Source organism: Takifugu flavidus, chromosome 16 (assembly GCF_003711565.1).
Source record: "Takifugu flavidus isolate HTHZ2018 chromosome 16, ASM371156v2, whole genome shotgun sequence".
Classification (NCBI taxonomy): domain Eukaryota; kingdom Metazoa; phylum Chordata; class Actinopteri; order Tetraodontiformes; family Tetraodontidae; genus Takifugu; species Takifugu flavidus.
In genome coordinates this window covers 11406233-11416669 of record NC_079535.1, presented here as the reverse complement: position 1 = coordinate 11416669, position 10437 = coordinate 11406233, and the positions used below count along the sequence as shown (strand labels likewise).

General features: G+C 43.7%; 1 protein-coding gene across 2 annotated transcripts; it reads left to right on the top strand.

Moving 5' to 3' along the window:
- Positions 1-249: 249 nt before the first annotated feature.
- On the top strand, positions 250-8541 carry nrde2 (NRDE-2, necessary for RNA interference, domain containing). Of its 2 annotated transcripts, none has more exons than XM_057011653.1 (19): positions 250-391; positions 733-838; positions 1004-1192; positions 1304-1444; positions 1923-2185; positions 2286-2500; positions 2776-3000; positions 3974-4163; positions 4266-4399; positions 4568-4688; positions 4778-4950; positions 5063-5234; positions 5333-5553; positions 5665-6130; positions 6332-6747; positions 6878-7017; positions 7121-7262; positions 8037-8108; positions 8282-8541. In XM_057011653.1, exons 1-19 carry the CDS (start codon positions 316-318, stop codon positions 8405-8407), a joined length of 3588 nt encoding a protein of 1195 aa, XP_056867633.1. In that variant the 5' UTR covers positions 250-315; the 3' UTR covers positions 8408-8541. The 2 variants fall into 2 exon arrangements, with proteins under 2 accessions (XP_056867633.1, XP_056867632.1); XM_057011652.1 differs by having other exon boundaries at positions 295-394.
- Positions 8542-10437: the final 1896 nt, after the last annotated feature.

The following is a 10437-nucleotide window of genomic DNA, read 5'->3' as shown; positions in this document are numbered from 1 at the left end:
GTGCTCAGTGGTGAGTGTAGAGGACGTGAAAAGAGGACATGTCCGGGTAAAAGAGGACGTTTGGTCACTGCATTCAATTCAACTGAACATTCTTTCATGTTACAAGCTCTCAAATTAAAATAATTAAATAAATCCTTAATTAATTGCCACGGACATTTATTTTGCCATCCATGTATAGCAGATAGGAGATCAAGTGTTTGCCAAGGTTGTGCGATTTTTATTTTTTAATTTTGGCTGAATTTATGTATAAAGTTTTTCTTTAAAAAAAAGAATTTTAAGTAGCATTCGGATTACGTCATATTCCTGCGACTGTTTATGCGACGCTCTGTAATGGCGCTGTTTCCAGCTTTTGCCGAAGTAGAACCCAAAAGAGCTGAATCTTCCTCTAAAGGTGGTGAATATATTTTATACATTACTGATTTATATGCTGGAATTTCTATGTGGAATTTATACTGGTAAAATTTCAAACGAACTACTCCAGGTATTAGCTATCCCGATGGTATAATGAAATGGTTTATTTTCTTCATTCAGCTAAACTCTCAAAGACGTTTTTGACTATCAACAGCTGTTTTAAACAGCGTGTTTCATTTAATTTCATTAAAATTCGTTTCTAACTTTTTATTATTTTGCTAACAACCGAACGCCGGCAATGTGAAAGCAGTCACAAAAGTAACTTGCTGCCAGTTGTTCTGAGAAACGCTTTGATCATTTTTGTTTTCTCTTTTTTTGTAGAATTAGATTGGCTCAATAATAAAACCTTTCAGACTGGCGATGCCATCTCTCTTCATAATTGTTTTTTGGAGACGACTAAAAATGTCAGGACTGAGAAGGAACAAAGGTAAAACAAAAATAAATAAATCCCGATATACATATCTTCTGAAATTCTGTGATATGTGAAAATCCCCCCAGGATGTTGGTCTACAAACGGCAACTATGTTTTCTGTTCCAACCCTCTGGTGAAGAATTGAGTGCTTTATCAAAATTTTAATCCTGTAATCTTCAGTCTGGACAGTCAATTAAGCTCGCCACATGAGGAACAGGAAAGGCTTCTGCCCAAGAAAAAGAAAAAGAAAAGTGAGAAGAAGAGGAAGAACAAGAAACACAAAAAGAAAAGTGGGAAGTATTCAGACAGCAGCGGCTCTGAATCTGAAACCATTTACCCCAGCGATCTCAAAAGAGAAGAGGAAAATGGGTACGGTCGATAGATTTAGTCACCTTGTGCTCACTCTAAAATGATTCATTACAGTCTGACCTTGTTTATGCTTAAAGTTTTCATTGCTTTTTGTTTATCTGCTGTACATAGATCACAGGCCGCACCATTAGCAAGCAGTTTCTCCTGGTTGGATGACGTCCAGTTACCCACAGCGCAGCTGTTCTGTGTGGACCGTAAACCAGACCCAGCCAATTGGACGTATAAATCCCTGTACAGAGGAGACATAGCAAAGTACTACACTCCACTATAGCTTTGTGATTTTTTTTACTTTTAATCGTCTTCATGGCTACCCCCCGCTCAGATCAGCTTCAGAGTTGTCAGATGATTTTCTATCGCTTTCAGATAGCAATCAGAAGGGGGGATAACAAAACGCAGTATCTCGTTTGTAGTTTCCAAGCATGATTGTTTCCTTAAAATGTTTGCTTTTTTTAAAAATAGCAAAATTTAGGCTCAAGTAAAGCAATTTAGGAATTACCAGTTAACTGAATACAAACATTTAAAGTACTGAAAATCAGCTTGTTATGAAAATGTCAATCACAAGATTAATGCAGGTTGAAAAACCTTATAGGACAGACATGTAAAATTCTGGATAAGAAACACATGATTAAGGAAATGAGTGTCAGAAGTGGAAGTAAACAGATCAGATACATTTAGAAATGCTCAGTTAGACTGTCATGTCCACGTGTTTATGATATTCTGTGTGCTCCAGGTATAGGAGGAAAGGCAACTCTTCTTTGGGACTGGACCCACGTAAACAAGAAGTCAGCTGGGAGGAATCGCAGTCAAAGAAGAAGAAGAAAGGCACAAACAAGAAAGCAGCGGACAGATATTACTCTGCAGTCAACCGTCAGATGCTGAAGTCTGAGGCGCTTGTTTCTATATTCCCAACAAATTCTGAATGCAGTGGTGCCACTGGCCCTGCTTTATTTCTTCCACTGACTGATGATCAGGAGAACACAAAAGGACCACCTGGTAGGAGGTTTAGCCAAAACAGGCTATGCAGCATTAACCAGAGCAGAGGCTATCTGTTCAGTGTGGCTTATTTTTAAAACAACATGCCTTTTTAATCCAGGCGGCGATGTGCAGTCGACAGCCGTGAATCCTCTGGGGGTGTATGACTCCTCTACTACCCTCTGGCTCCAGGGGAAGGGACAGCAGGTGCATGCAGAACAGGAGAAGTCAGAGCCAAGTGCAACACCTCTGACTGGGAGAACTGAAGAGTTTAACAGGCAGCTGAGAGAGCAGCCAACTGACACACAGCTATGGATAAAGTTTATAAAATTCCAGGTAAAAAGATGTATTGTATGTAATACCTTTTAACACCAGGCAAAAAACGGTTTAAACCAACATACTGTCGGCATTTGAGGACCCAGTGAACATAAAAAAAATTGGCATTTGGTCCTGACCTGGATTTTTATTGGTTCAGCTCTAAATGCTGTGCTGTGTGAACAGCAAATGTGTACTGGCACATATTTTAATGTGAAACTCTAAATTACTTGAAACTAAACAGCATCTAAAGTAGCAGCATCTAAAGTTCATCGAGCCGTGTTCCTCTTCTATAGGATGAGTTGAGCACAACAGTGTTTGGAAATGAAGAAGGCGAACAAGGTATTACTTCAGTTGACCGTCGAAAGTCTTCCTACCGAGCAGTCCTGGAGAAAAAGCTGAGTATTGCGGAGCGTGCAATTGCCACCAACCCCTGCTCCATAACTCTGCAGCTGGAGAGACTCAAGATCTGCCAGGAACTCTTGGAGCCTTCAGTTCTGGCCAAAGAGTGGAAGAAACTGGTGAGTCTGGGATGAGTGTCAGTCTGGGGCACTCTGCTTGGTGCTGGTGCCACGCAGCACTTCAGATGGCGGGAGTTGGCCCAAGTTTGTAGATGTACTGACAACGATATGTGGCTTTGTGTGCTGAATTTATTCATGAACAGAAACACAAGATGCAGGTAGTTTCTTAGTAAAATTTACAAACAGGGCAATCGGTAACGCTGTTTTTGTAATTGTGAATTTCTCAAATTCACCTCTGATGGCACGAAAGCAGGGGTCGGCAACCCAAAATGTTGGAAGAGCCATATTGGACCAAAAAAACAAGAAACAAATCTGTCTGGAGCCGCAAAAAATTAAAGCCTTATATAGGGCTTATAATAAAGGCAACACATGCTGTAAGTGTCTATATTAGCTGTATTAGCCTAATTTCCAAATGATAAGTAGGCTACAACTACATAATGAGCATTCATGATGAAATGTTTATTTTCCCTGCAGCACATCCTGGAGAGAATGAGGCACCACGTGGCCGCTCTGCTGTAGATGGAGCTTTAAGTTTAACTTCCATTATAATGAGATGTTGAAATTAAATATTTATTATACACATTTATACAGCATTGGAAAACTTTTAAGAATGTTTGTCACGTTTTTCCTCCTACAGAAATTATATTAAAACAATTTCCATTTTCATATTTTTGAAAAAGCTCCAGGGAGCCACTAGGGCGGCGCCAAAGAGCCGCGTGCGGCTCCAGAGCCGCGGGTTGCCGACCCCTGCACTAAAGGAATGCTGACTACCAGTTGTTGAAAGAATTGTTATCCAATATGCGCTGCTGCTGCTCCCCTGGCTGAAAGCTTTAAGTTAACAAACCTCTGACCCGACCATTTTCCTACTATTACTGGGTCCAGAGCAAATTTGATTTTATCTCTTTCATGTATGTCTATCTGTCCTCCACATAACGAGTTTGAGTGCATCCATGCTTCATCTACTGCATTTCAGGTGTTCCTTCATCCAAACAGTGCCCCCTTGTGGCGAGAGTACCTACTGTTCACTCAGAGCTACTTCAGCAGTTTCGCAGTGTCAAAGGTCAACGCTGCCTATGGGAAGTGTCTGAGCACCCTCAGTGCGGTGCGTGACGGCAGCATGGTCTCTCATCCAGCCCTGCCGGGAGTTGAGGAGGACATGTTGGGTAAAAGACGTGGTTGATTAAGCATTGATTCTAATCTCATAGTCTGGTTTGTCATGTTCACTTGAAGAGAAAAATTTCCCTTTTCCTAATTTTGTGCTGCAGATATCTTCATCCAACAGTGCCACTTCCTCCGTCAGGCTGGTCATTCGGAGAAGGCCATTTCTCTGTTCCAAGCCATGATGGATTTTACTTTTTTTAAACCCGACAGCGTCCAAAAATTGACCACCAAGCAGCAGGTACACAAGCGCAATAAAAAGCTGATGTGATGTAGAAGATCTTTGACCCTAATCACTCCAAAATTAAAGGATTGTGTCATACAAATCGTTTTTCTTGCATTTTACATGTTAAATTGGAATTATTTTGGAAAATGAAGCCGGTGTTTTTATTGATGTGTGATTGTACAGGTTGAATTCTTTGAGCCATTCTGGGACAGTGGAGAGGCGAGGGTTGGAGAGATAGGAGCCAGAGGCTGGAAAATGTGGATGCTCCAGCAAGAAAGAGGCGGGTGGATACAGCCCAGCGAAGGTATATCACAGCCTTTACATTCCCTGAATATTGTAAGCCCATACAGCTTAACTGATTTCTTAAAGTGTGAACGGTCTGTGTGTCCGCAGAGGAAGAAGAGGAGGAAGAAGAGGATGAGGAGGAAGTGAAGGATCGCAGCCAGCCGCGACACACAATCTGGTTGGATGTGGAGTCGTCTCGGGAGGCCGCTCACTGGCTGCCCTGGAGGCCTGATAAGGCCAAGGGTCAGTCAGAAGAGGACTGTGAGGATCCAGACCGACAGGTGCTCCTTTAAAGTGCCTCTCCTTTTGTGCCACATAACATCCAAAAAGGTGCTTAAATCCATGCACCTGATGTACTGCGATCACTTTGACCTTTTTTTTTTTTAACGGTAGGTGCTGTTTGATGACATCGGTCCTTCCCTCATTTTACTGCCCTCACCGGAGCTCCAGCTTCGTCTTCTTGTGCAGTTTCTGGCGTTCCTGGGGCTGCCCACTGACTTTGCGCTCTCTGCAGCCCCTCGTAGTCCTGATATCCTACTGGAGAACCTTTCTCTCCTCACTCACGGTAAAACAAATACTTAATTAGGTTTATCAATCATAAAGGTCTGCTTAAACTAGTAACACCAAGAAAGTGAGTAACTTTGCCCGGATTCTATCTATTAGGTGTCGACCCCCAACGTCCTCTGACCTACCAAGACCTACCCGACACTGGGGTCAACCCTGTAGGGCTCATGACAACTCTTCAGGGAAACAGGAAGTGGGTAGGGCTCGGCAAGCAAGGAGAGAAATTTGTTGCCAATCTTTTAAAAATGGTCCAGCCTGTTCTTCGTGTTGACTCTCAAACTAATTTAGCACTCAGCCGGATGCGCTATGAAAAACTCAAGGTACAAGTCCGTCACGAAAATTGACATTGATTTTTGTTTTAACTTAAAAGAATATGTCAGCCTTGCAGTAGGTTAACTCTCTGTATGTGTTTATACGTGCATCATGCGTAGGTCTTGCGCTGCCTGTGTAGTGGCAACAAAAAGCGCCTCCGCTCTCAAGGGAAGAGCAGCAAGCGAATAGCAAAGCAGCTTCTCAAGGAGTCAGACAACCGCTCGTCGCTGGTTCTGTGGAGGGAGTACGGCCACCTGGAGTGGCTGATAGGCAACCTAGAAGAGGCTCGCAAAGTCTTTTCTACAGCAATGGCATTAGGTGGCAACAAAGGGTTGAGAAACCCTGCTCTCTGTGACCTGTGTCTGCTGTGGGCTCAGCTGGAGGTGGAGGAGGTAGCACGTGCGCCGGGCGCAGGGCTTACAGATGTCACTGCGTCTCCAGCCCTGCATGTGCTAACACAACTAGCAGAAGCAGCATCCCCAGCCTCCCAGACCCTGTCTCCAGTTTCCATCCTGAAAGCACGGAAGTTATATGACCAGGCCTTGACTGCCAGATTATCAGCTCTGGACCAGACCAGGAAAAAAGGTTCACTCACCAACATGTTATCCCCTCACAATGGAAAACACAGATTGTTTAAAATTGTCTAGAAAATAGTAGTGTTTGAATTTTTTAAAACTGTAAGCCTGGTTGAATCATTTGAAGACAGCAGTGAGACTGTTCGTGCTTCCTTTTCTAATTGGTTCAAGTGTCTCCTGTGAATTTCACTTCTTGTCACACCTTCACCAGGCCAAGAGGATCCTCCAGGAGAGAACATTAGGCTCAGGGGCTTGGCTGGAAGCTATGCTCTTTTCCAGTACCTCACAGTGGGAATTCAAGCAGCTAATGCTGTCTATAGCCAGGCTAGAGAGAGGATGGAGGCGCTACACCACAGTCTGATCTCCAACATGCAGAATGTTAGCGAAAAAGATGACAGCCTTGCTCGGGCCGCCGACGCCAGCCACTCCGAGGCTGATTCCAGCCACACGCAGGACTCAGTGAGCAGGCTGGCTTCTGACTGCGAGGCACTAGCAGTCCAGCAGGCAGCATTGCTCAGATATCATAAGAGTGTCAGTGTGTTTCCCTTGGCAACAGTGAGAGAGATGCTGACCTCTGCCCTCTCCACCTGGCCCACCAGCGCCCCTCTTTGGAGCATATATGTACAGGTAACCTGTTCATTACTTACCGAATATTAAAGGTTTAAAATCCTGAACGAGCATCACAATTATCCACGTGACACCGATTCAGTATTTGGAGGACTCGGGTGTCACCAGTATCGTGTTACGTGTGTTTCAGGTGGAGAATCGGTACCACAGTGCTGGTCGTGCACGCCGCTTTTTTCATTCTATAACTAGGAGCAACAGCTGCATGGTGCCACGCCTTTTTGCCATTGTTGCTGAACAACAAAGGAAGCAGTTGATAGATGCTGCTCTGGGGTATTTACCAAGCAATCATTCGTTGCTACGTCACATTAGACAAATGAGTCCTATTTTAGATTTTTTTTCTTTTCTTAAAAATTCATTTTCATTGGCTTTGTAGGTCCTGTGGCCCATGCGTTGCCTTGCCCACCCTGCCAGAGAATGGACTCAGCAACCGCATACGGGGATTGTTCGAAAACATCGTATCAAAAGAGGCCGGTTCTCGCTGCCCTCTAGTCTGGAGAATGTACATGCACTTCCTGGTGAGATTGCATATAAACCTCATCTTGTCACGCATGCACGGTCTCGTTTACATTTGCTCTTCTTTATTTATCCAGTCCTACTTGACAGCAGCTGTACTACAGGCTTTATTTAAGGCTTATTTTGTCATCATGGGCATGTTGGCATTAACAAATCTAGCTGGGTGTCATCCTTACATACGTTGGTATCAACTTGCATTGGGAATATAAACCTCTAGTAATATATGGGTAGTTTATACTTTATTATTACTAAAGGAATGAGATTTGGGTTTCTGCTGGAAGGCTTCAGCCACCCACTTGCACTGAATCAGGAATAGGTGGTGGTTAAAAGGAGGAGGATGGAAATGTGGGTTGATATCTTTGAGCAGAGGGTCTGCTGTGAAGCCAGATTAATACCAGATATATTGAAGCTCAAGTAGGCCGGCAAAAAATGACTCTCTGGTTAGATTTCCATGGTAACCGATGCTTGTGGTATAAAACAGGATTATTCATTATTAAGGTAATTTAGGATTAATTTGGGGTTTTTAGGACTGGATTATTTCTTACAGTGGAACATCATTGACACAGATGATCAGTGGAGCAATGAAACTGTGAACTATAACCCCTGAGAACCAAAATAAAACTGCAGTAAAGCTGAGTTTTGCTGTCATCATTTGGAGAGAAATTTAGTTTTCCAAAACAAACTCCATCTGATGTGCATGTTTTCTTCAGATATTCACAAATATTCAAATATTCTTGTTTCTTGTATGTGCTTGCAATGTGCCTGTGAATTTCTAGGTTTCAGATGGGAAGATAGAGAAAGCTCTCGGGATCTTTTATAAGGCTTTACAGAATGTGCCCTGGGCCAAGGTAAGCCACAGACATGTTTCAACATCAGCTCATCACCATCTGCTTCTTTTGAAACTCCCCCTGAAAAAAAGTATTTTCCTCTCGCTCTTTCCCTGGCGTGCATGTTTGTACGTGAATGTACATTTGCATTTTTGCAAATGGTTATTGTGTGTATGGTGTACATGTGAGATCAGGGTGTGTACATGGACGGAGTGCAGTTGTTCCCCGGGCGCATACAGGAGTTTGTCGATGTGATGACGGAGAAAGAACTCCGACTGAGACTGCCTATAGAAGAACTGGACATACTCCTGGAGGAGTAAATACACACTGTGTGTGTACATCATTATATAGTTCTCAGAAATTAGCTTGGTGTGTCACTGTTCAGTCAATAATCATTGTCAGACATGTTGTCAGTTTCACATAAATAAAATGCAGCACGTTTATAGTGATACAAGACCTTTTCATTTGTCTAACCTATGTACAAGAATATCGGGTTTAAAATATGCAACAGATTGATTTTTAGTGGTGAATATTTTAATATACATAATTTGTCATGAAACGGTTATTGATAAAGATGCATTAAAAAGTTTTAAAACTTTTTTGATGTGGAAGTGCACCTTTTTAAATTCCATTCCTTAAAATTACTAGTTGGATTACTACGTCAATAAATTGACATAGTGGGAAATCTTTGACTTCCTAAAATTCGTTTAACCACTGAATTGCGCAAAAATAAAAACTTTTAACGCGTCTTTTTCGTTTAATACTCCTAACTTGATCAATACAGCGGCGGTGCAGTCGCTCCCTCCCGTCATTGCTGCCTCTGCGACGTGGTTTGACGCATTGCAGATCCGCTCTGTCCAATCAGCGGCCTCGATACAGAGCGCGGAATATGCGGGTCTGTAACGACCAATTAGGATCCGTCTTTCACACACCAGAACTTCGCCGTGAGGTCGAGAATGTATCCATCCGCCTGCTTTTAAAATAAAAAAATACGCGCGTCACAAAATAGTCCGCCAGTTTCCAAGACTTATGCTTTAGTTAACTAGAAAATAGGAACTGACCCCAAAGTTATACTTCACAGAATGATAATATAAATTGTTTTTATTTCTTCATTGAGAGTCTCAATTTTCTTCTAAAATTGGCATTTATTGTTCTAGAAATAGAGCCCATACCGGCGAAAAAAGTGGGTAAAAGTATGCTGGCAAAAGGCCGGTCCATGAACGTACATTGAGAAACAACAGTAAAAGTTGCAGCACGACTATTCTACAGTCGTGCCATTTTTTTTAACAACCTTAAATAGAATAAATACATCAACACATTTAGGCCTGCACGTATTCAAAGAGACAGACCGCACTTTCAGCGTCCCTTTTAAATCAGATAAGGTTTTTGTTTCTGCCATTATCGATTACAATTTAAAAAAAAAAAAAAAACGTGTCAAAGCATATGGATCCAAAAGTTTGCATTGGAATGCCACATGGGATGATTTCATCATCTCTGCCCAGCGGATGGAATCCACACAGGTGGCGGCGGATTGACGGCGGAGCCCGCGCAAGTAGCGCTCACTGCGGAAGAATACACTGAGCCGCACAGAAGTGCTTCGCCTCGCCCGCGTGCCCGCCCGCGTGCACGCCCGCTCGCTTCCAAAGCTCGCGGTGGTCCGTGGCAGTCGTCCATTTCGCATCTCGTGGTAGCATTAGCAGACCGACCCGACCCTCTCAAGCAACCATGGTGAGTACGACGGGGGGGTTTTACGGGGACGTTCGTGGAGCCTGACGCGGTTTTAACAACGCAAACCGGGGCCGAGTGTCGTCTTTTACTTTAGTTAAATAGCCCGACAGTCTGAACGGCATATTCCGCTAGTAAAACGAGCTTCATGCGCTGTGCTGTTAGCTTACCGACGTTAGCTGTTAACACCGGCGGGTGGGTTTAGCGAAGCGCCGCCGGAGGCAGAAGCTTATTGCGCCGCCGCTGCTTAAGATGCTGCCGCTAAAGATGTGGGCATCTCGGTTGCATCGGTGCCAGTTGTGGCGCGGCTCCGCTGGGTGGCACCGTTAGGAACGCCGCTAACTCCAGCGCTGCGTTTTAGAGGCTGCAATTAAAAATTGCCATCTTGTTTTCATGAAGTAAAATGGCATGGATGCCCCCCCCCCCCCCTTGAGCTGTAGTCAGCCGCGTTAACCGCCCACCGAACACCCCAGCGTTACCTGAATTACTGAAACATTAAAATCGACGCGATCTATTGTTTCTCCCCGGGTCAGAACCGATGCAGAAGCAGGACAATGTGTCCAGCATACGAGCAACCACCGGGACACATCGATACGCGGTGCAGCCATGGCTCATGCGTGTACGT